Here is a 26,632-nt window from a genome sequence, read left to right as displayed (position 1 = left end):
TGATCTTTATTAACCTCACCGGCGCACGCGCATGTGGCACTGTTTTCGTTCCATTTCAGCCCGGGGGGAAGTGTGCGTAGGGTTGGTGGATGAGAAAATAATATTTTCTTTGGAAAAAAAATGTTATTCTGTAAAATTAACATTATGTACTTAAAGGGTTTCGGAATTACAAGTAAATTAGAATAATATAAAATAAAGTTCTACTCTTTAGAGCTTTGCTTTTGTGGGACTTGATGGAGTAGTATAAGTTCCAAGGACTTTTTACACACCTAAAAAAAAAAGATTTATTACAATAGTGTTTTAAATTAATTATTGTAACACAAAAATAATAATTAAAAACGGAAAAACTTGACAGAGTAGGTTTTACTTCGCTACATAGCTAGCTATCGAAGTAAAAAAATCTTACTACTTTTTTCGTCCACCAAGTCATGTTGTTTCGTGCAAACGTTTTGTAAAAAGGAAGGCAAAATAAGTATAAGTTGAGTTATTAACTTTACTTGAGAACCCTAGTTAAGCTACACCGCGTTACAGCGCTAGTGGAGATTAACTACGGAACAGTTTTCAAGTTCATACCCCGGGATTATTTTAGAACTCTATTTCTGACAGGACTTAACGCCCTGACGGTTGGTTTCTCGGAAGTAAACATGTTATTACACTGTATGTTTGAGACAAAGATGAAAGAAATTATAATTAAATAACAAGGTTTTGACTGAGCCTGTTGTTTAATTTCACTTTCAATTTAGTCGGAGTTGTGTTGTGTTAAATTGAGTTTATCGTTTTGTTATAACGGAGTCCAAAGATGCTTCATTTACATTTAGCCAATACTTGGATGATATTTGATATTTAAGATATTTCATACTTAAATTCGTCGTTGGATTTTTGTCTCATTACTTACTTACAGTGACAAATAGACTCTGAAACTTAAAGAGTTTCTTCGTTGGAGTTTTCCAGTTATACATGACATATTAAGTGGCGAAAATGTCCCAATAGTTTCAGTGCCCTGCCGATTCAAAGGGTTCGTTACTGTCGACCGCTTAACCGGAGTGGGTTGAACAAGTAAGAAAAGAATATTTAGTTTAGTGGTTTAGAATTGATTTTTCCCAAATCACTAAATCTCTCTACGTAACCCTTTATGTTATGGGTCTTGTTATTTGTTATTGGACCTTTCCCATAGCAAAAAACAAGTAACACCAGGATCCTAATGCTCCCATAATATGTATTACCAACTAATTGTATTTGTTTCGCATTGTTCCAGGCCTGTGCCCCCCGCTACGTGTCGTTCGTGTCCCACAAGCTGAACCAGCGGGACCCGGTGGGCACCTGCTACGTGGCCAAGACATCTGACGCCATCAAGGTCGAGGAGATCTCGCCCTGCAGGACCAGTAAGTTGACGTTTTGATAATCTGATCTGATGTTGAAGTTGAGTTTCAAGTGAAGCAAAAATGTCATACATGTAAAATCAACGTAGTCTAGACGATACTCTTGGTTATCAAGTCTGATACATAATTTGTATAATGAGTTTAGGATCTCTTTCGTTGGATAAAATAATGTAGGTTTAGAGAAAGAAAATAAACTAAATTTACAGTACATACATAGATTCTAAGTACTTAAGTTGTTTTGGACGTAAAGCTTGTTTAGTCAACATAATAATAAGTATTGTGATTCGCATCGTATTGTTTGGCTAGAAAGTAGAATAGCAATTTAGCATCATTATTAAATTCTTGATTAAGCCCTCACTTGCTTTAAGTATATTTGACACCCACCGTATCTTAAATAATTTGTTTAAAGTTCCAAACAATTGGCTCATTAATAACCTCAAGAATTTAGAAAATGTGATGATAGTACTTTGTTTTGACGTCGCATAATGGCGGAGGGCGCGAAAGCTTACGAAAGCTCGCGAAGCGCGAATTCCCCGGCACTTCCGCCGGTAATGGCTTGCCAGGGTGACGGCTCAAGGCGATAAGGGTCTACTTTGCGGAATATTTCTATAAAACTCATCAGTTTTTCTCACATATTAAATGGAACTTTCATTCTTACTTATTTAGTAAAAGGAACCAATAGAAAATCTTATTACAGACAGAAAAACCAGTAACTCTAGATTTGTTTTCTACTTCTCGCCTTCAAAAGAGTCATTAAAGTAGCATCCATGAGAAGTGATAGAGACGTGCAGAGAATGTTACGTAGACCATTTTGTTTAGTAAGCTCCCTTAATAGCTTACAGCTTAATCTGTATTTTGGCTTGAAATTCTTAAGTTCTAAAGAGTTACTTGTTTCATAAATAATGCTCTTAGTATCCACTTATCTGCTGACAACATCTTTAACGGGCTCTTGGTGTTCGCATACAAGACTACAATGCTTGCTATTTGCGGATGAGAGTCCCGTAGAAGACAAGTGTTAGGTTTATGAAAAAATAAACCACAGTTTAAAACGGATAAACTTTTATAAAAGCTCAACTTTACTTTGTCTTATTCGTAATTACTATTCGTTATTTGCATATTTTTTTACATTAGTATGTGCTCTGTATTGTTATATGTATTGTGTGACATTATTTTACATAATGTACTTTGTTTAGGATATCGCCACGTGGACGAGGGTGAGTGGTAGCTCGGTGTTAGAACTGCACTGTGTATACTGTACTGCAATTTAGATGTTAATTTAATCATCTTAACTTTTAATGTAATCCCACCACTATCGATGTTTTGTGTAAGCTTTTTCTTTTACTATCGTCTCTCACACAAACATAAATGATAATTTAATTCAATTAAACATTAGAGAACGATGTAGGATTTATAGAAATAGTTCTGATATTTTTTCTTAGCCTAGGCGCAGACCACTGAATTTTAGTCGGCCGATAGTTGGACCCGATTCTAATTTGTATGAAGAATCAATCGATGTAATGCCCATACTGATTAACTGCCCGACTAAACTATCGGCCGACAAAAAGTCGTTACAGTCTGCACCTAGGCTTACAAGAATATAGGACTAAATAATAATTAATGTATCTTACATGACAAAACCTCTTGAATGTTGTTGTAGATAGAATACATTTAACTCAAAAACTTAAAACTTTTCTAAATACCATTAACCTTTCAAAACCATAAACAAAATAATTTCAAGTTTTGGCATTAAACTTGTCGTTAAACATTTGACATTCGCAAAACTTTCAGCATAATAACAGTCATTATTGATAATCTCTGTATGCAGGTGGCATCGATGTAATTAGCTAATTAATATGTTAAAATAATTGTTTAATTCGCAGCGAGCCACGGGCAACGCAAGACGGGCGTGTGCCAGGCTGGTTTCTCGGCGGCCGTGTCAAAGGTAAACAACTTTATTTCATAATAATATTATAAGTTGACGACTTATTTCACACTTGAAAGATACAAGATTATAATAATTTGTTAATTATAATGGAGAAATTTGTAAACAGGATTCAGCGTCCAACTGATTTGGCGTTCTTAATCCCTACGTCATTGTATTTATTAAGCACGTTAGAGATTAGTAGAGAATAGGGATTAAGATAATTTATGTAGATCTTAGATCATTAACCAATAACCAAGCCGTATGATTGTTAGAAAATTGTCTACTACTGAGTGGTTTACAATTGAAGAAACAGACTTAATTCATGAGCCACAAATTCTAAAATAGCCTGAAATCTATAATATTAAATAAATCCATTCTCAACTCTTTCATTTGCTAACAGAAATACCAGCTTTTATGCAAAATTATGATCATCTTATGATTATCAAATAAACTCCACCCCGATGGTCTTTCATTACCGATTTAACCCGCTCATTACGAATTAACCCAGAGCCGGGACGCCCCTAATGCCCCCACATTCGGGGACATTCGTGAGAGAGCTGCTCTGCGCGTGCGGTTGCATTAAATTGTATGCGAATTATAGTCGAATTCCCCGCGAAATTACAACTGTAATTTTCGATGTGTAAGCGCACGCTTATTAGGGCTGCTACTCACATAAGCGGGTCGGTATTGAAGATTCGGCAGTATTAGGGATGTTTCCTGGGTCAATAAGCAAGAGTTGTGATTAGTCCGTCAGTTAACTTATCAAAAAATACTCTACACGTATTTTTCACTTTTTCAAACTAATGAAAATTTAAAGAGATAAAGCTCGCCAAAGTTCAAAAGAAGAGGCCCATGACGTCAATGAGTGCTAATAAGTGCCGCACTTTGTGACGTCGCGTGGAACTTCAACGCACCATAACTATGTAGGTAATTATTTGTTAGAATGACAAATAAAAATATACGTGTCCAATATTTTTTGATATTAAACATGACGGACGGATGAAATTTTTTTAGGAAACTAGCCTTTTGTTGAACCCTATAACCGACCCAAAAAATTACAACACTTGTTCGGATACATTGACTAGTTTATATGGGCGGAAAAGCCGAGCGGCGTTTTTCCTGAACTGAATGATCGGACATCTACATATTCATTCGCTTTAACATAATGTCGTCCACTGCTACTCGTAGACAAAGACTTTAAGGTTTTCCACAATGACGATTCCTGCGCATCCAAATGCTTTCTGCGACCTTCACCAGATTACCGATTAATGCCATCCCATTTACCTACATGTGTAGTAACCCTTACGCTTATGAAATTGTGATCTTTCGCTAAATTGCAGGCCAATAATAAGGGGAATTAAATTTAATATTTTGGAGGAAACATTCCGCAGGTTGGTCATCAGTGTGACACTGGAGATTGATTGAAATAATAAGTCTGAGACGGTAATTGCAAGGCATAACGTAAGTGCGCCTATTAACGACCCCCCAAAATTTGTATCCTATTACCGCCCTATTTTTCTTTCTTTCATAAAAGACATAATAACAGGTTCCAGAAAACACGTTACTTAAAAAATATCTAGATATATGTTTATTGACTATCAAAACGATTAAAGTTTGTGTTCGTAAATAACCAGTAAACGGAGTTATTTCACATTAAATGGGACGCGCCCGCAACGGACGCACTTTTCATACTGACGCGCTCCCAGCTACTTAAGGTGCACCTTGTTATTAATTAGCGATTTTAACACATTTAAAATGAGTATACCAACATGTTTTTGCATAACAATATTAATTCGTACTTTAGTTTCCTTAATAAACCCTCAATATAGCCCTCTCGCTGTATTTATGTGGCTTAAATACAATTTTAAATAAGGGCGGTAATAGAAACACTTTTCATAATTTGGTTTCTAATACCGACCCATGGCGTTGTTAGAATTTTGATTAAGTTTCTTATTTTAGTATTTATATCTTTAATTACGCATTTAACCTCCACTTTGTTGTCTNGATGACCTCATAGGCGAGCTCAGCAGCACCAGAATCGGCTGTCATATAGATGGAGTTTGCGTCAATAACTTAAGCTACGCGGATGATATGGTGCTGCTGAGCGCGTCTGTGTGTGGTCTGAGAAAATTGGTGGCCAAATGTGAGGAGTATGCGGGGACCCATGGTCTACTTTATAATGTTTTAAAGAGCCAACTCATGGTCTTTGAGGCCAGGGGTAGACGTCACGATGTATTACCACCGGTCTTCCTTAATAACTCTGAACTGAAGAGAGTGCATAAATTTAAATATCTTGGTCACGTATTGACCCCTGGCCTCAAGGATGATGAGGATATAGAAAGAGAACGGCGGGCATTGTCGGTGAGAGCGAACATGCTGGCTCGCAGGTTTGCGCGCTGTACAGCGGATGTCAAGATTGCTCTTTTTAGAGCATATTGCACCTCCTTCTACACGTGTAGCCTGTGGGTTAGATACACTCAAAAAACCTTCAATGCCCTAAGGGTGCAGTACAATAATGCATTCAGGGTGCTGTTGGGGCTGCCCCGCTTCTGTAGTGCGTCAGGGATGTTTGCAGAGGCACGGGTCAACTGCTTTTTTACCACAATGCGCAAAAAATGTGCATCCCTGGTGCGCAGGGTCCGGAGTAGTGGCAACAGCATCCTGACCATGATTGCAAGCAGGTTGGATTGTGTGTACGTGAGGCATTGCTGTGACACAGCCTATGGAGTGAAGCGGGGATGACTCATGTATGCATAACCTCACACTTGTGGATTTGGAATTGAAATGAGTATAATTTATTATAATACTTATTTCAATTCTAAATCTAAATCTAAATTCAATTTTACATCTGTTTCAACTCAACTACTTAACATAGTTTTTAAGTGCAATTGTTATTAACAAACTGAGTCCTAGTAACTTGAATAAAGAATGATTTATTATTATATTATTATTATTATTATAATACATAATAGCAATGCACTTAAATACCGCTTAAGAAGACACACAAGCTGGAACGTAAACTTAAACAGTATTTTTCTTTTGGTAAAAAATATATTTAAAATCTTAATTAATTTAAGATTAAGATTTAATGGTGTTTTTAGAGTTCAAGCTTATTATGATAGAGTAAGGCTTATTCTTCTCCTCTCGTATGGGTTGCAATATCTCTAGCTGAAATCAGAACCTTAGTATCGGATTTTGTAAGCCGCGGTAGGTGCCTGGACATGCTAGCCTAATTTATATTGTCACTAAAACTACCAAAAATTTAAATTATTAAACANAAAAATTTTAATTATCAAAAATTTCCTTACGTACTCGGGGACGTTATGCTACAACATTGTTACATTGTAAATACTAGTCTATCAAAACAGTCTACAGGAGAGAATAATTCAAATAAGATATGGTAATCCACATGCTTCAAGGGCCCAAAGATCACCGTGGACAAAACCAGACCGTCCCGGTAAGGCATTCATGTAAAACATCGTGATTTTACGATCGTGGGAATGGCATTATTTTCGCCATGTTCGCCGCGCACGTGACGCGCATGCGCGGCCCTTATGAATTATTAAACCGTTTATTGTCTCAAAAGTAAAAAAGCAAAGAGATACAGCTCCTATTTCGAAAATAGCACGACAATTGTTTTATTGAAGTTTTATCGCGCGCTTTATTTGGGAGACAATGCGCGCGCGCCGCGTTCGTTGCGGTCGCTCGGACATGTTACTACGGGCGGTATTAATGGGGTTTTAATTGTTCGTCTATAGATAGCAATCGAAGGGGATTGACGTCAGAACATTGTTCAGAGCCCTAGAATTAACAAACTGTAGCGGAAGCATGACGGTCGACATAGTCACAACTGAGGCGCGACTTGTCATTTGTTTCCTGTGATAAGACTTGTTGACTACTTTGTTAGTTAGTTTTCCCTATAATCTGGTCTAAACTTGAACTTCATCGATTGAGCGATATAGCACCATTATAAAATTAGAAAGAATATCAAGTTTGAAAGAAACTGCAAATAAATCCATACAATAAGACTTGAATTTTCTGATTGAGTTTGCCCAAAAATATTCGTTGTTCATAAAAATTTTACTACAATTTTACTTCATCCTTTATTTATATTATGGAGAACAATGAATGATTTCGAGAACGATTGCGTTCAAATTTAGTTCCGTTAAAATATAACGGGTGCATTTAATGCGTTTTTAATTGTTGGTATGCTGATTGCATTCGTCGGAAGAGTCATTCGGCCAAACATGGGAGTTTATGGCCAACCCAAAAGGAGTTGGTGTTTATTAGATTATTTTAATAAAAAACTCATAAAACTCATTTTATTTTTGCAAGGAGGCTTTTAAAAAGCACTTTTACACGTCGCAGTATTAACCCTACCACTACCACGGGTCAATAAATGAAAAGAAGCAGCGCAAGAAATTCACTGTCACTAATATTCTATAGTCCTGGGTATTTAAAAGTATCCTATAACTATAAGTACTACGACTACTACGAGTATTACACATTTCTTTTGTTGAAGTCGGTTAAAAATCGGCATCATCCATTACTATTACGCGTTAAACTTTACGTAAATGACAAGTAATCGACCAAATATGAACAGCATTAATTAAACTAACATTCTACGCCACCCTAATCTAACCAACACATTAAAGCCCGTTTTTTACCCATTATAACAATCTCAGCTCAGAACTATCAAAATGATTAAATTATAAATTCAGTGCGCACGCGCACCCCCATCGCCATCAATTTGGTTATCTGCCATCAGCCATAAAAGCCATAGACAATGGCGCAAAACTATAGACCCACGAGCTTACGCCACGAATTATGTGTATTTGACGCCTGCGCGGTAGGGGACAGATGTTTTGCTTTGGTTTAGTTTATTAATTAAGAATAATTTATTACTCGCAATAGTTTTTTTAGTTGAGATTTTAATGGAGAGGAATACTATCTAATAAGGATAATTGTGCAAAATTTATGGAACAGACCTGTATTATTTGAACAAGTTTTACCTTTTTTAGTGGCTCTTACATAATATCAGTTAACTTTTGAGGGGTAAAACGGTGATTTCAACCTGCACACCTGGCTTACCTACAGAACGATACATTTATATAATGAAATTATATTATTGCAAATAAATGATTATGATTATGATTATGATTATGATTATGATTATTATGAAAACATTATGTTTTTTTTTATTTTTAAAATCAAATTAGCACCTATTTCCACTACTTACATAAGAAACTGCATTATTCAGCTTGATATGCTGCCGTGCTGACTCCACTTAACTACCTTAGTGACATCAAAACTGGTCCTACCTCAAGCCCAGTCACGTTTCATCTAAGATTTACTTCGTGGACCCACAAAAACTCCCGATTACCGCGTTCGACGAAACTGATCCCATCTCTCTAATAAATAAAGATGTACGTTTGTTTGTACTCCCGTGATGTGTGGATGATAGCATTGTTACCGGTTTATAGGTTCTAGGGAATTTCAAAAGGTAGTCGTAGCAAAAGGATAGCGGAGGCAGTTACATGTCCTTAAAGGGATACTTGCTAGTGTTATATCCCCTTTTCATGTTTAACATAGATTAAAGCATAGAGACAACAAATCGGCGGCAACAATTGTCAATAGGTTCCTTATTTGAGTAAAGTAGTCGGGAAAATAGTATCAGTAACTAGGTTTTATTGAAAAGAGTCATTTCCCTTTTATTATTATTAATTGATTTGTGTTAAATATTACAATTAGCGATCACACAGAATGAATGATGAACCTGTGATTTGAAGATCTACAAATTGTGAATGAAATTGCAAATACATACTTCGTGGAGATCAAATGTTATTTTTATTACAATTGACTGTCTAACTATAGTGTTTTCTCGTAGAAAGTTTTATAAGAACCATTATCTATCATCTATGCCTCTATGAACTTAGAAACTTCGTCATGCCTTTATAGGCATTTCCTTTATAAATCAACCTTCGCCGGATGACCGGAGACGCGAATGGGAGCAGCTTTCCACCGCTCTTTATATTAGAGTGCCATTGCGCGATAAATTTGTCCCCTGTGCGAACGAAGAGGCACGAGGTGTGAACTCGGCTCGTTGCTATTCATTGGCAGTTCGCGCTGAATATAGACTGAAGAATACAGCCAGTCTCATCCACCACGTGGACTCGTTACAGGTGCCGGACTTATTTAATAGCTGTGTCCCACAGTGTATTATCCACAGTAAAACGTAGCCTATATGTTAATCTAGGGTGTTAGCTGACTCCATACCAAATTTTATTAAAATTGTTCCAGCCGTTTAGACGTGAAGAAGTAATAAACATTCAGATACTCACAAACTTTCGCGTTAGTGTGATAGTTGTCTGATATTTTACCCTCTGAACATACGTTCAGAGGGTTCTTTTTCAATATAATCACTCGACAATATTTTTATTACAGACTTAATGTATTCTGAATTTGCATCTAACCAGAATCGAATCAAACACATCGGTTACATTGATTGCGTGGAGGTTGTATTTTGACGCTAGCGCGTTTATGTCTTTTACTTGAGATTATTTTATTGTTCAAAAATTATTTGAAATTTTGTTTTGAACCAGACAATGTTTTGCGTAAGGCGGCCAACTTTATAATAAGTCAATGCGGGACACCCACCCCTATCCACAATAAGAAGTTTNTTATCGCGTGCTTTATTTGGGAGACAATGCGCGCGCGCCGCGTTCGTTGCGGTCGCTCGGACATGTTACTACGGGCGATATTAATGGGGTTTTAATTGTTCGTCTATAGATAGCGATCGAAGGGGATTGACGTCAGAACATTGTTTAGAGCCCTAGAATTAACACATTGTAGCGGAAGCATGAGGGTCGGCATCGTCACAACTGAGGCGCGACTTGTTATTTGTTTCCTGTGATAAGTTTTTTTGTTATTAAAGTAAATACATAGTTAATTTTCTCTACAATCTGGTCTCAACTTAAACATAACATCGATTGAGCGATACAGCACATTTATAAAGTTAGAAAGATTGACACAAACTGCAAGTAAATCCGTGCAATAAGACCAAAACTTTCTAATTGAGTTTGCTCAAAAACAATCTTTGTTGTGCATAAAAAAATTACTGCAATTTTACTACCTCCTTTATATTATGGAGAACAATGAATGATTTCGAGAACGATTGCGTTCAAATTTAGTTCCGTTAAAATATAACGGGTGCATTTAATGTGTTTTTAATTGTTGGTGTGCTGATTGCATTCGTCGGAAGAGTCATTCGGCAAAACATGGGGGTTTATGAGAAGCAATCGAAATCCAAAAGGAGTTGGTGTTTATTAGATTTTTGTAATAAAAAACTCATAAAACTCATATTATTTTTGCAAGTAGGCTTTTCAAAAGCAGTTTTACACGTCCCAGTATTAACCCTACAACTGCTTCGGGACAATAAATGGGCCAGTGCTGGGAAGAAGCAGCGTAAGAAACTCAGTCATAGTACAAGCTTATACTAAAATATATTAAACTAATAGGTTTGTATCTACCAAATAATAACAGCATTAACTAAACAAACATTAATCTAACTCATCTAACCAACACATTAAGACCCTTTTTACCCATTATAACAATCTCAGCTCAGAACTATCACAATGATTAAATTATAAATTCAGTGCGCACGCGCACCCCCATCGCTATCAATTTGGTTATCTGCCATCGGCCATAAACGGCCATAGGCGAATGGCGCAAAAACTATAGACCCACGAGCTTACACCACGAATTATGTGTATTTGACGCCTGCGCGGTAGGGGACAGATGTTTTGGTTTAGTTTAATAATTAAGGATAATTTATTACTCGCAATAGTTTTTTTTTAATTGAGATTTTAATGTAAAAGGAATCTTTAATAAGTATTATTGCAAAACTTATAGAATAAACTTAAATGATTAGACAAGTTTACCTTTTTTAGTTACTATTACATAATATCAGTCAGGTTTTGAGGGGTAAAGTGGTAATTTCCAACCTGCACACCTAGCTTTTGACAACATTGCACGGTGAATTGTTTTGCAACGCTACAGATCGACAGATTTATTTCTAAAATATTTTTTTATTTTTAAAATCAAATTAGCACCTATTTCCACTACTTACATAAGAAACTGCATTACTCAGCTTGATATGCTGCCGTGCTGACTTCATTTAACTACCGCAGTGATATCAAAACTGGTCCTACCTCAAGCCCAGTCACGTTTCATCTAAGATTTACTTCGTGGACCCACAAAAACTCCCGATTACCGCGTTCGACGAAACTGATCCCATCTCTCTAATAAATAAAGATGTACGTTTGTTTGTACTTTCGTGATGTGTGGATGATAGCATTGTTACCGGTTTATCGGTTCTAGGGAATTTCAAAAGGTAGTCGCAGCCAAAGGATAGCGGAGGCAGTTACATGTCCTTAAAGGGATACTTGCTAGTGTTATATCCCCTTTTCATGTTTAACATAGATTAAAACATAGAGACAACAAATCGCCGGCAACAATTTATTGTCAATAGCTGCCCTATTTGACTACTTTAGGCTGAGTTGCACCACCTAACTTTAACTGTAATTATGACGATAACTGGTGTTTTTGTATGGAGTTTTGAAAGATTTTTGACGTTTGTTATAGTTAAAGTAAAATGGTGCAACCCAGCCTAAAAATTAGACGGATAAATATAGTATCAGTAACAAGGTTTTATTGAAAAGAGTCATTGTCCTTTCATAATTAGCATGCAACTATGACTTGAATATGTTTATAATTTGTGTGATAACAGACAACTATCATACAGATAATATGCAATGTCGTATGTGATTTGCAATTCTACAAAAATATGTAATTGTAAACAAAAATTGTGGAGTTCAATGTTATTTTCATTACGTCTAATTGTGTTTTAATGTAGGTACTAATACCCTTTCCTTCTTGTATCTTGTGAGTCTCAATTGACTGCCCCATTTGATATCTACCATTACCTATCATCCATGGCTCTATGAACTTAGAAACCTCTTCATGCCTTTGTAGGCATTTCCTTCATAAATCAGCCTTCGCCGGATGACCGGAGACGCGAATGGGAGCAACTTTCCACCGCTCTTTATACTGGAGTGCCATCGCGCGATAAATTTGTCCCCTGTGCGAACGACGAGGCACGAGGTGTGAACTCCGCTCGTTGCTATTCATTGGCAGTTCGCGCTGAATTATAGACTGAAGAATACAGCCAGTCCTAGGGCTATATTTCACCGGGACACCATGGCGGCGCAACCAGTCGCCGGCTACCAACAAAATGTATACAGCTCTATAGAGAGTTACTCACCTGGTGTCCGTTTGGTTGCGCAAAGCTGCATACATTTTGTTGGTAGNCATCTAGTGGGCGACTTTGGTACTAAGGCAGTATTTAATCTGTGCATAAGGCTACGTATTTTATGCTATGTTAGTATCATGACTTTCCTATGTATTACTTTTCTCTATGATCATGACATAAAATCAATGAGACATAATTATGCGAGCAAAACGATGGGAAACGAGGAATGCGGGACATACGGGACGCCTCGGACGATTTGCGGGACTATTTTATTAAATATTGCAATGCGGGATTGCAACTGTCATTACGGGACGGTTCCGCAGAATGCGGGACGGTTGGCCGCCTTAGTTTTGCGTAATGTTATAAAAACGTCAGAAATCTAAATATATAAAAGGAGAAACTGACTGACTGACTGACAGATCAACGCACAGCCTAAACGGCTAAACGTAGGCACTTGAAATTTGGAAGGGACGTAGCTTAGGTACCGTAGAGGTGCACTAAGAAAGGAATTCCCGAAATTCCCACGGGAACGGGAGTTAGCGGGAAAAAACATTTGTATGAAAAAATCTAAACCGCGTAAGATAGATGAAGGGGGTAAAACGGGATCCACGCGTACGAAGTCGCGGGCGGCCGCTAGTGTAATATAAAATTGTGTATTTTTCGGAAAGTGATTTATCCTTTTAGCTATACCTACTCGATGTTAACCAAAATATTATACATTAATTCATAAATGTTGATACTCATTCAAAACGCATTTCAGATCATTTGCGCCACATGAGCTGCTTCACCTATTTGATCTGTAACCGTAATAAGTGCGGCCGCATAGACCATGACTCACGCGCAGGGTTAGCGTTCTGCGGGTTGACAATTTACTAATGGGGATAAATTGACCACGCTCTCGTTTTATATTGGCTTGCATTTGTAAGAAGGCTATACATGGTAATAGCTTACATTAACAAGCGTTTAACTCTGTTATTTTAGTTAACTTGAATAGCTGTTAGGCACCAGTTTGTATAGCTAGGAAATGTCCATATCGGTGTTTAAGTTGTAGGGAATAATTTATTATTTATACAATATTATGCCTAAATAAGACAAACAATTTATGATTTTTGAAGCTTTGATAAAAGAAAAATCGTAGAACATACATGGGGGTGATTTAGATACACGTCGATGCAAGGAATTTAAATTTTCCTTTTAGACGTCATTTTTCTGGCCACCCTGTATAATAAGAACGTTCTTAAAAAGCTTAATGTAACTGAGCTTTATGTTTCTATACTCAAAGGCCCGCTTGCTTAACATCCCACTAAATGCTATTAAAATTGACTTTGAAATGGCTCTATGCAATCGGTTTTCGAACCAACACACAAAAATCGTCATTTAAAACATCGATGTAGGTAGGTATCGATTATAATTTTAGCAAGCAAAGTCGGCAGTAAGGTAGTGCTTATTGCATACAACATTGTATCTGAATTGATGCGCATAATTCCGAGCTATCTTTCGGCTTATAATTCCTTGTCTATGTAAAGCGGATTACACAGTCGCGACATTGTCTATGGCCGGGACACGGTTCCGGAACGCCGCCATTTGCAGACAATGGCGTCCCGCGCAAACGCAAGGATTTGTCTGTTTCGCTATTTTTAATTCGAATTTTATTGCACGGTCCGAGAAGAGCTTTTAAAAAGCTTTTTTGCCCTAATATAGAAAATACAAATTACTATTTCAATAAATATTGACATTCTTCTGAAACGCAGGCAGTACAGTATAGTGAGATTACAGGCCAAGAGCTTCCTCGTAAACCTGATTAAATTAATTCAATTATGCAACGCGAAAGTTTTAAATTAATAGGTGCCTTTTTTATCCACTACGAGGAAGCTAGAGAAAAGTACGCACTTAGCCTAGCTCAGACGACATTCTCTCGCAATCTTACTATGTATTTTTGATCTTTCGTGTAAACCGCAGCTTCTTTTAGTATTGTGTAATAAATATGATTCAAAATAATAATATTATCGTTCGTTAAGCAGTTTGGGCGACAGCATTAAGTATTGACCTCTTCTGCAATATTTCGTTTACTTAAACATATGACCTGCCATTAAAATAAATCCTCTTCATGCTTTCGAAATTAGCAAGTTTGCAATAATCGTATGCCTTAACCTGGAAGCTACCGACAATAATTCTTTAAGGAATGGATACGGCTTTAAGCTTCCCTGGAACGAATACTACTTATTGCTTTGTTATTCAATTATTCAACAGTTTATGCACGGCCATAATAATCGGCTAAGGGTGCAGTTACACTACGAGTTCCTTACCGAGCTTTTCGCGACTTCTCAATAGGCAAAAGTTGCGATAATGAGGTATACCTATAGATTGTAGAAATAGTTACGTAGTTGTAAAAAGCAACCTTAAAAGTAAGAATAAATTATGTTTAGATGTCGCGTCGTCTTCTAAAACATTGGAAGTGAAACTTAGAACATTTCGTTTCGTGGAAATGTAGCTTTGTCTACCATCTTTTGTAAGATTTACCCATTATTGATGGCCTTGTATAATCTGTCGTAGAAGGTTACGTAGGGTGTCGATAAGCTGGAAATATTAATATTGTTATAACAAAATATTTAGAAAAAAAAATGAGAAAAAGTAAATTACATATACAGATTGGTTGTGATGGAGAACCATGGTCTTGGTAGATCAACATGAAAGAAAACTTATTGATGTGGCCTATTGGTACTTTAACTTTATAATGTGACTGGAGCCTAAGGTCTCTAGTCGTTGGCGGTATTCTTTGTCATAATAGAAATCATTATTCATAGCGGAATGCTAAGTTTCTATGACGATAGCATTCAAAGGGTAATTTGCTATGCGCTTTCAAAATTCAATTTGCGTTTTGAAGTAATTATTTACTTCCGAGAAGTCTCTTAAGCCACGTTCAGTGTACCTACCATGAGTTTACGATAAGTGTGCTCGCTAGCGAGTACGTCAAAAATCTCTATGAAGATTTTGTTTCTTGAAAGTAGCCGCTAGGGGCGCTGAACAATATGTCATACAAGTAATGACATTTTTTTACGCAGTCGCTAGCGAGCACACCTAACGTAAACTCATGGTAAGCACACTAATGTCGCTTGTTTCATATCTGGTACCTTATGTTAGCAGATTTTATAAAGTTATTTAGCTACATGTTTTATTTTGAGACTTTTTGTTTCGATTTCTAGATTTTCAAACAGTAATTTATGTTTTTCACATATTTTCACGTAAATTCACCTGCTATTATTAATTGGTAACGTACTTAAATGTGTCATTAAAATTATTGCCCAACTAGGTAACTTTCCAACTTTGAAAAGGGCTGAATGTAATTGGGGATTTTTTTTGTGGCCTTTATAGATCTAAAGATCAAAATACCTATCCAAAGAAGCGAATCAGATACAAGTCCATACAAAAGGAACGATCCCACGGAGTGCTCAAGCTATGACAATACTACATCAAATCAGGCGGCCATAAACTCAGATTTGACATCGCCTCGCTACAGGGAGACCATAATATTTTTCAATACATATTTTAGAATTTATAACATCATTATGTAAAATTCAAATGATAACTGCTGTAACTTAGAATGTCAGTTGTGTGTCTTAAAATATGTTTGAAAAATCGTTGAACTATGAAATAACTGAAAACAAGCAAAGGAAACGGAAACTAGCCAGGCGGCTAGACTATTCCTAACAGTTTCATGCCATGTAATAGTTCCAATTCATTTATTTTGTAAGTAGGCTTTTAAAAAGCTTCACTTAATAACAGAAATTAAGCTAATAGCTGTTGACCAACACTGACCAAATGTTACGTATGATTTAGGGATGTAAGTAGAGTTAGTATGATGTTTTCAATAATGATAAGTTATATTTTGTTTGTACACCACCCACAAAGTGGACCGACGACATCATAAAGGTAGCAGGGAAGCGCTGGACGCAGGCCGCTACCAATCGATCAACATGGAAAGCATTGGTGGAGGCCTATGTTCAGCATTGGACGTCCTATGGCTGAAATGATGATGATGATGAAGTTATTTGTTTGTAGTTACAGTTTTTTATCATTAATGGTCACCCTAGCCCACGTGACATCGCCGAAACGGGCCGGTTGGGCTGCGCGCGCGCTTGTCCGCTGTATAAGGCGCGACGAGAGCCGCGCGCATATTTATTCATTGCCGGCGCCCGCGCCGCTGATTCAATGCTATCTCGATGGGGAAAATATTGGCTTTAGGGTTGCATACCTAGGTAAAGTTTTTCAAGATAAAACTTCTAAATTTAATAGATCAATGAAATATCAAATTATCATCATGATCGTGATTATCATTGTCATCATCATGATCTGTAAGTTCTTTATATGTAGGAGCACGACCCTCTCCAATTTAACAGAGGCAAATGGAGAATTTCGCCGACACTCCTCACACTAGCCAGACAGGTTAAGACGACAGGCATATAATTCTCACCAAATGCAGGATTTAACTAACAATAAGTTATAGCAATAAGTACAGAAAAGTTACGACCAAACAAGTACCAGTAGCTGGTAGTTTTCAGTGGAATTATCCCTAACAAGAGATCACATTAAAAAGTGTATCAGAATACCTTCAAAGCGACACTGTATGGATCAATGTAAATCATGGCGATACCTTCAGTCGGATCAAAACACATGTTAACAGGATTTGAAAGGTCGTATTTTTTGTGGAGCTTTTTCAAAACGACTCCTGCGGCTTATCTCGTGCGTTCACACGAACGGATTTGTTGGGACGTCTGTTTTTTGTCTCCTTCAGGCGTGGTGCAAGGGATGAAAGGGGAATTAGTGTGTCAATGAAATCTTTTTTTCATTCTACATTCAGGAATTCAGATATTGCTTTGGGAAATTCATCTTGAGAGACTTAGATTAAATATTGTTTAATACCGTTTTCGTTACGCTACCGCTAAGTGAAAGATCTTTTATTTAAATCTATCACAAACATTTCGCTTTCAGAAGCTTGAGTTAAAAAGATAAATGCTAAATAAATGCTATCATTGAAATATAAGTATGTCTCTCCCGCTAGAGATTTGGGCCACATCATAGTATGTCCTCGTCTGTCACTACTCAAGGATCTGTTTACAAACTGGGCTAGAGTTGTGAAAGAAATGGGACTTTCGATTTTACGGACTACCGTGTGGGGTGTCTTACGGAACATTTTTTGTGTGTCTCATTCAACTTGTTAGTATTGAATTTCTTTCATGTGCGTAAAAAACATGAAACATTGTGCTCGATGGGAACGTTCGGAGATATTTGAAGAATCTTAAATTGTAAATTATTTGAGCACAACAAACAGTAATTTTACNCTTAAGTTGATAGGACTGTACCTATCTTAATTTTGAGTTTCCGATATTTCGGCATTGTTGCAAGCGCCATAGTCACGGAGTAACTGAGGAAACTTGCGGGTGAGATGTTATGGGCAGACATATTATCGGTCTACACTCTTTCGTGAATTCATAAATGTTGATACTCATCCAAAACTCATCAGATAGCATTTCAAATCATTTATGTCACATGATCTGCTTCATCTATTTCATCTGTAACCACAATAAGCGCTGCTGCCGCATAGACCATGACTCACGCGCAGGGTTAGCGTTCTGCGGGTTGACAATTTACTAATGGGGATAAATTGACCACGCTCTCGTTTTATATTGGCTTGCATTTGTAAGAAGGCTATACATGGTAATAGCTTACATTAACAAGCGTTTAACTCTGTTATTTTAGTTAACTTGAATAGCTGTTGGAGACACTTGTAGAGCTAGGAAATGTCCGTACCGGTGTTTAACTTATAGGGAATAATTTATTGTGTATACATCATTATGCCTAAATAAGACAAAAAATATGATTTAAAGACTTTTATGTATGTAATAGCGGCCGCCCGCGACTGCGAACGCGTGGATCCCGTTTTACCCCCTTAGGGGTTAAATTTTGCAAAATACCGTCTAAGTGAGCACCTACGGTCTAAAAGGAAAATTTCAGACTCCTAGCACATGGTAGTTTCTGAGATTTCGTGATGAGTGAGTCAGTCAATCAGTGACCTTTCGCTTTTATAGATATAGATTAAGAACGTACTTGAAAAGCTTAATGTAACTGAGCTTTCCGTTTCTATACTCAAAGGTCCGCTTGTTTAACATTCCACTAAAATTTAGTGACTAAATGCTGTTAAAACAAAGTATTGTTTAATGATTTGTTTGAATTTGAAATGGCTCTATGCAATCGGTTTTCGAACCAACTCACAAAAATCGTCACTTAAAACATCGATGTAGGTAGGTATCGATTCTAATTTCAGCAAGCAAAGTCGGCAGTAAGGCAGTGCTTATTGCATTCAACATTGTATCTGAATTGATGCGCATAATTCCAGCTATCTTTCGGCTTATAATTCCTTGTCTATGTAAAGCGGATTACACAGTCGCGACATTGTCTATGGCCGGGACACGGTTCCGGAACGCCGCCATTTGCAGACAATGGCGTCCCGCGCAAACGCAAGGATTTGTCTGTTTCGCTATTTTTAATTCGAATTTTATTGCACGGTCCGAGAAGAGCTTTTAAAAAGCTTTTTTGCCCTAATATAGAAAATACAAATTACTATTTCAATAAATATTGACATTCTTCTGAAACGCAGGCAGTACAGTATAGTGAGATTACAGGCCAAGAGCTTCCTCGTAAACCTGCTTAAATTAATTCATGCAACGCGAAAGTTTTAAATTAATAGGTGCCTTTTTTATCCACTACGAGGAAGCTAGAGAAAAGTACGCACTTAGCCTAGCTCAGACGACAGTCTCTCGCAATCTTACTATGTATTTTTGATCTTTCGTGTAAACCGCAGCTTCTTTTAGTATTGTGTAATAAATATAATTCAAAATCATAATATTATCGTTCGTTAAGCAGTTTGGGCAACAGCATTAAGTCTTGACCTCTTCTGCAATATTTCGTTTACTTAAACATATGACCTGCCATTAAAATAAATCTTCATGCTTTCGAAATTAGCAAGTTTGCAATAATCGTATGCCTTAACCTGGAAGCTACCGCTAATAATTCTTTAAGGAATGGATACGGCCTTAAGCTTCCCTGGAACGAATACTATTGCTTTGTTATTCAATTATTCAACAGTTTATGCACGACCATAATAATCGGCTAAGGGTGCAGTTACACTAAGAGTTCCTTACCGAGCTTTTCGCGACTTCTCAATAGGCAAAAGTTGCGATAATGAGGTATACCTATAGATTGTAGAAATAGTTACGTAGTTGTAAAAAGCAACCTTATAAGTAAGAATATATTATGTTTAGACGTCGCGTCGTCTTCTAAAACATTGGAAGTGAAACTTAAAAAAATCAAAATCAAATCAAAACCAAATAAATTTATTTGCTTAAAACATGGTGATATACATATATGTGGATAGATAATAATAATAACTGTGCTCATGTTTTACCTTACTATAAATGGCATGCAAATATTTACAATTTAATAATAATGTTAATGATGAAGATTAATTATTAATGTCAAAAAAAATACAATTTCCAATTAAAATAATATGATGTCAAAAATAATTAGTCAAAATTTCTTATTACAATGTCTCATATTAAGAAAGTCCTTTACCCTATAAAAATTCATGTCACTTAGCCATATTATTAGCGACCTTTTGAATCTTGCATGCATTTGGTAGGTTTTTGATATGGTTCGGGATACAATTGTATATCTTAACACACATGGCATCACACTGATCAAGATAATGTTTAAGTTTAGGTAAGCTATCATATACTAGATGACTAGGATCTCTAACATTGAAGTTTACAACATCTTTTCGCTTTTTGAATAAATTAATATTATTTCTCACAAACAAAGCTACCTCATAGATGTACAGACAAGGTAGGGGCAATATTTGTAGCTTTCTAAAGACAGGCTCATTGGTACTTTAAATTAGAACATTTCGTTTCGTGGAAATGTAGCTTTGTCTACCATCTTTTGTAAGATTTACCCATTATTGATGGCCTGGTATAATCTGTCGTAGAAAGGCTACGTAGGGTGTCGATAAGTTGGAAATGATAATATTGCTATTAAGAAATATTTAGAAAAAAAATGAGAAAAAGTAAATTACATTTATAGATTGGTTGTGATGGAGAACCATGGTTTTAGTAGATGAACATGAAGAAAACTTATTGATGTGGCCTATTGGTACTTTAACTTTATAATGTGACTGGAGCCTAAGGTCTCTAGTCGTTGGCGGTATTCTTTGTCATAATAGAAATCATTATTCATAGCGGAATGCTAAGTTTCTATGACGATAGCATTCAAAGGGTAATTTGCTATGCGCTTTCAAAATTCAATTTGCGTTTTGAAGTAATTATTTACTTCCGAGAAGTCTCTTATGCCACGTTCAGATGTCGCTTGGTTCGTTCCATATCTGGTACCTTAGGATAGTAGACTTTATAAAGTTATATAGCTACATGTTTTATTTTGAGACTTTTTGTTTCGATTTCTAGATTTTTAAACAGTATTTTATCTTTTTCACATATTTTCACGTAAGTTAATACCTGCTATTATTAATTGGTAACTTACTTAAATGTGTTATTAGAATTATTTCGTAAGTAACTTTCTAACTTTGAAAAATTATGAATGGAAGTTGGAAATATTTTTTTGGTCTCTATAGATCTTTAAGATCAAAATACCTATCCAAAGAAGCGAATCAGATACAAGTCCATACAAAAGGAACGATCCCACGGAGTACTCAAGCTATGACAATACTACATCAAATCAGGCGAGCGGCATGCCATAAACTCAGATTTGACATCGCCTCGCTACAGGGAGACCATAATATATTTTCCAATATTTCAAAAATGGTAATAACAGCATTATATTTTAAGTAAAATTAAAATAGTAGGCAACTGCTGCAACTTAGAATGTCAGTTGTGTCTTAAAACAAGTTTGGAAAATCGTTGAGCTACGAAATATAACTAAAAGCAAGCAACGAAAACGGAAACATAGCGCCAGACGGCTAGATTTTTCCTAGCATAAAATACATAGTAGATCATGAGCTATATAATAATTAAAAATAATTTATGTTGCAAGTAGGTAGGCTTTTTAAAAGCTCTTTTACAAGTCCCCTAAAGACAATTTCTTCTTCTTCTTATTCTTGGTCACAATGAGGCGTTGTTTACATCGGTTGTAGTGGCGGATACAACTCTCCGCACGATAATTTGGCTTCACTGTCTTAATAAATGGAGCTAATGAGCTGTTGACCAACACTGTTAAAATGTTTCGTATGAATAAGGGATGTGGAGTTTTATTAGGATGTTTAGTTAGTAACAAGTTATTTGTTTAGTTTAGGAGTTAGTAATAAGTTCAGCAGTGGACGTCCTATGGCTGAAATGATAATGATGATGAAGTCTGTTATTTGTTTGTAGTTATAGTATTTAAATAAATAAATATGAATCTGGTCACCCTAGCCCACGTGACATCGCCGAAACGGGCCGGTCGGGCTGCGCGCGCGCTTGTCCGCTGTATAAGGCGCGACGAGAGCCGCGTGCATATTTATTCATTGCCGGCGCCCGCGCCGCTGATTCAATGCTAACTCGATGGGGAAAATATTGGCTTTAGAGTTGCATACCTAGGTAACTTTTTCCATGAAAAAACTTCTAAATTAAATCATCATCATCATCATCATTATTTCAGCCATAGGACGTCCACTGCTAAACATAGGCCTCCCCCAAATAAGAGATCAAACAAGTGTATCAGAATACCTTTAAAGCGACACTGTATGGATCAATGTAAATCATGGCGGTACCTTCAGTCGGATCAAAACACATGTTAACAGGATTTGAAAGGTCGTATTTTTTGTGGAGCTTTTTCAAAACTCCTGCGGCTTATCTCGTGCGTTCACACGAACGGATTTGTTGGGACGTCTGTTTTTTGTCTCCCTTAGGTGTGGTGCAAGGGACGAGAGGGAAATACTGTGTCAATGAAATCTTTTTTCCATTCTACATTCAGGATTTCAGGTATTGTTTTGTGAATTTAATTTTGAGAGACTTAGATTGAATATTGTTACGCTACCGCTAAGTGAGAGATCTTTTACTTAAATCTATCACAAACATTTCACTTTCTAGAAGCTTGTTAAAAAGATAGTCCTACACAAATGATATCATTGAAGTATAAGTATGTCTCTTCAGCTAGAGACTTGGGACACGCCATAGTATGTCCTCGTCTGTCACTACTCAAGGATCTGTTTACAAACTGGGCTAGAAATGTGAAAGAAATGGGACTTTCGATTTTACGGACTACCGTGTGGGGTGTCTTACGGAACATTTTTGTGTCTCATTCAACTTGTTAGTATGGGATTTCTTTCATGTGCGAAAAAAACATGAAACATTATGCTCGATGGGAACGTTCAGATATTCGATGAATGTCATCATTGTAAATTTATTGATGCACAACAAACAGTAATTTTATNAGTAATTTTACAAATTATCTTGACTTTGTGAATCAACTGATTGGTATCAATCAAGTTTCACACTTCAACAAATACATAGATAGATACAAAATTTATTTCCTATGCCTATTCCATTTCTTTATGTTTTTAGTTTGAGCTAAACAAACATGGTGAACCCATAAATTCAACCATATTGTCCCATCGTAAAATTACTATCCAACACGTCATTGACACACTCACAGCGTCGAAGGAAATCACAGCTCGTCACATACTTATAAACCCATATAATTTTATCTCCTACCCACAATTAGGGCAGGATCCGCTCTTTGCATTACCCTAAGTGGTCATAAAAAATGCGGTTGATCCTGCTCGTAAAACATGGCGATCGTCTGCCGAGTGCTCTTATGGGGACTGTCGATTTTTATTGCTTGAACATCATTATGATATGAATAAACAAAAACATAGATGCTCTTGTTGTTGAAAGGAAGTTAAAGAAGTTTTGTAATGTACGTGAACGATTGCATCCTCGAGGTTTATCCCATTATTGGTTGGATATATCTGAATAGAGATGAAAATAGTATTTGTTTAGAATAGTGTGACTAAAAAAATATTTAAAGAACTAATTCCGATCTTCGACTGCTTTGCTATTAGTGAACAATTTTATGAAAATGTATTTTTCTTCTATTTCAGGATGGAGAGCGTTTGTTTATGGGAGCCCCAGGCAGCTTCTACTGGCAAGGTAATATTTGATTCAATATTTCAGTCATAAACAGTTTGTGTAAAATAATTTGAGTGTTCTCAGACTTTCAGTGCATCAATTTTATTGTACTGACACAAGAATTTATGTATTGAAAGTCGTAGGTGATGGGAAATCACTATGATGAGGTCCTGAAGTCCTCGGTTATTTGTTATTACTTTCCTATTTGAGAAAGGAAGATTTTTGCTCTACAAATCAAGAAGAATGTTGCGCCACTACCCATCGAAGTTGAAGAAAGGAAATCGCCAATCTGAATTATTAATTAATTGCAAAAAAAAAGTTCTAGGGCAATTCCAGAACCAATGAATGTTTACTGATTGAAATTTTAATCCCACCCCGCAGGGCGGACCATTACCGTAGACATTACGATCGAAAACTTCAACTACTTTATGCCGACTATACCACAGGAAGGTAAATCCCACCATCGCCGATTGACCACTTAACCGATAACATAGCGAGAGGCTTACGAGCGCCTAATTCTCAAATCAGCCTATAATACCATTATTTGTTGTTTTAAATCTATACCACAGCTTTAAATTTTACTGTACAACAAAAACATAATACCAACCCTTAAAATAAATCTCTGTAAGTACAGTATTGTTTAAAGACAGATGGATTTAAATCGACTTTTACTACTATTATTTAATCGGTATTTGCTTGCATAAGGAAATAAATTCTGAATTGACACGATAGTATATTTATCTGTATTCTAATAATTTATGTCTTTATGTAAAATACTTCCAACTACCGAAAAATTAATAGTGGTAGTCATTAGCTTCCCAGATCATGGTGTACTCACAATATAACTCACTTGGAACGTCCACGAGGCTTTCCCCAAATTTCTCCATACTGTTAAACTTTTTGAATCCAAAGATTAGAGTAGATGGATTGAATATTTGTAGCAGTAGCAGGACCGAATGGATTGTAACATGCACGATGTACCTATTAGATGTTGATGGAATACCATTCATTATTGTGCTAACTATAAGTCATGTATTTAGATGATATGAAAGAATCATTATACTTCTTCGAAAAATTTTAACTTATCATTTAAATGTAAATAAAATATTATTTTTATTGTAATAATTTACACAATTTCTATCACCGTTTATCTTGATTAGAAGTATTTAATATTTATTAAATGAGAAGGTATAAAACCGTATAACGCTTTAAATTATAAGACCATCGTCAATAATTGCTTTTAATAGGTACTAATTAATCATAATACTCGTTGGCTTTACATTAATTTGGTTAATTAACAAGGATTTGGTGATATATTTAACATTATTAAAATATCCCTGAATCCTAACGCTTTTTGAGGAGGTGTGATTTTAACATAATGAAGATTTTTTGGATGCCAAAAATGCGTTTTATTGTTTAATCACTCATCCCAAAATGACAAGTCAAAATTGTTGTTTTAAAAACTTTAAATAATGGATACCTAATGATATTACTTGATTGAAAATAATGAGTTTTGTGAAATGGTCAGTGTTGTTCAATTGTATCATTTAATAATTTTAATATCATTAATATCACTGCATTTGAATGATTCATAAGTCTGTTTGATTTATTATCTTCACATTGAAATGTACGGTAAATGGCTGCTAATCACAGTCGCTTGAGCAATCATGAGTCATCAGATCAATGTTTACTTCACTTCATTATTTGTGACTGTCTGGAATGGCAATGAAATGTAATTGAAAATTGTTCTAATCAACTACATTGAAATATTGTTCAAAATTAGGACAGCCGCACTAACTACTAACGCAGTCTAACTCACTAAATCTGTTGTAGGGCAACTCTACTCTCGTAACGTGAGTCAAATCATGCTGATCGCAACCCCTGAAGCCAGTCCTAAGTACGACGACTCTTATATGGGATACTCGGTCACTGTTGGAGACTTTGTCGGTCATGGGATCCAAGGCGTTGCTGTCGGAGTCCCCAGAGGAGCTGATTTGAAGGGATTGGTATGTTTCAATAATTTCCTGGACGTAATATTATATCAAATTGGGATTTTGTGTTACAAAAATTGAATTGTTTATCAGGTTGTCATCTACACACGAGATCTGGAGAATTTCAAAAACATAACCGGATCCCAGATCGGTGCTTATTTCGGGTACAGTCTGGCCTCCGGCGATATCGACGGTGATGGAACTGACGACATCATCATTGGCGCACCCATGTTCACGAGGAAGAAGAGCGATGGATATGAACATGGAAGGGTCTATGTTATTTACCAGGGAAGGGACAGGGTGAGTCTGATCATTTTTCAAACTATTGCAAACCAGTTTAATTTAACCAGTTAGTGAAATAAGTAAAAAAGGATCCCTCAGGATGGTAATTAATGTTCCTCTTGGGATTTTTCAGACGTTCACAAGACATCATTCTCGTACTGGTGAAGTATCCAAGGGTAGATTCGGTCTAGCTGTAACATCTCTTGGCGATATCAACTTGGACGGCTTTGGAGGTATACTAAAGTCCCTTCATCATTATGTATTTTCTGATTTTCTTCTGTAATTGACAAAAGTGTAATGATTTGTCATGTTATTACAGACGTTGCAATCGGAGCTCCGTACGGTGGAGAGAATGGCCGTGGTGTGGTCTACATTTACCTTGGCAGCAAGAATGGTATCTCCGAGAAGCACTCCCAAGCCATCACTGCTGAGGAGATCTCTCCCACTCTGACTACGTTTGGTTTCTCCCTCTCTGGAGGAGTTGATTTGGACAACAACAACTACACCGACTTGGCTGTTGGAGCTTATAAGTCGGATAGCATCGTGTTTCTTAAGTAAGTATCTATTCTGTC

General features: G+C 36.5%; 1 protein-coding gene across 2 annotated transcripts in view; it reads left to right on the top strand.

Annotated features, from left to right (window-relative positions):
* The window catches only part of if (integrin subunit alpha inflated), a 142,137-nt gene that overhangs the window by 102,836 nt on the left and 12,669 nt on the right, over window positions 1-26,632 (top strand). The window contains exons 4-11 of one of the 2 annotated variants that reach the window (XM_028302894.1): window positions 1,256-1,382; window positions 3,260-3,321; window positions 23,760-23,808; window positions 24,169-24,237; window positions 25,621-25,793; window positions 25,872-26,078; window positions 26,194-26,293; window positions 26,380-26,614. In XM_028302894.1, the coding sequence (XP_028158695.1) occupies window positions 1,256-1,382; window positions 3,260-3,321; window positions 23,760-23,808; window positions 24,169-24,237; window positions 25,621-25,793; window positions 25,872-26,078; window positions 26,194-26,293; window positions 26,380-26,614 (1,022 nt within the window). The remainder of the gene's footprint in view (window positions 1-1,255; window positions 1,383-3,259; window positions 3,322-23,759; window positions 23,809-24,168; window positions 24,238-25,620; window positions 25,794-25,871; window positions 26,079-26,193; window positions 26,294-26,379; window positions 26,615-26,632) is intronic. The other variant, XM_028302901.1, reaches the window with a different exon arrangement.

Source organism: Ostrinia furnacalis, unplaced genomic scaffold (genome assembly GCF_004193835.3).
Source record: "Ostrinia furnacalis isolate ACB-3 unplaced genomic scaffold, ASM419383v2 OfSCF0092, whole genome shotgun sequence".
Classification (NCBI taxonomy): domain Eukaryota; kingdom Metazoa; phylum Arthropoda; class Insecta; order Lepidoptera; family Crambidae; genus Ostrinia; species Ostrinia furnacalis.
This window is presented reverse-complemented; position numbering and strand designations above follow the sequence as displayed.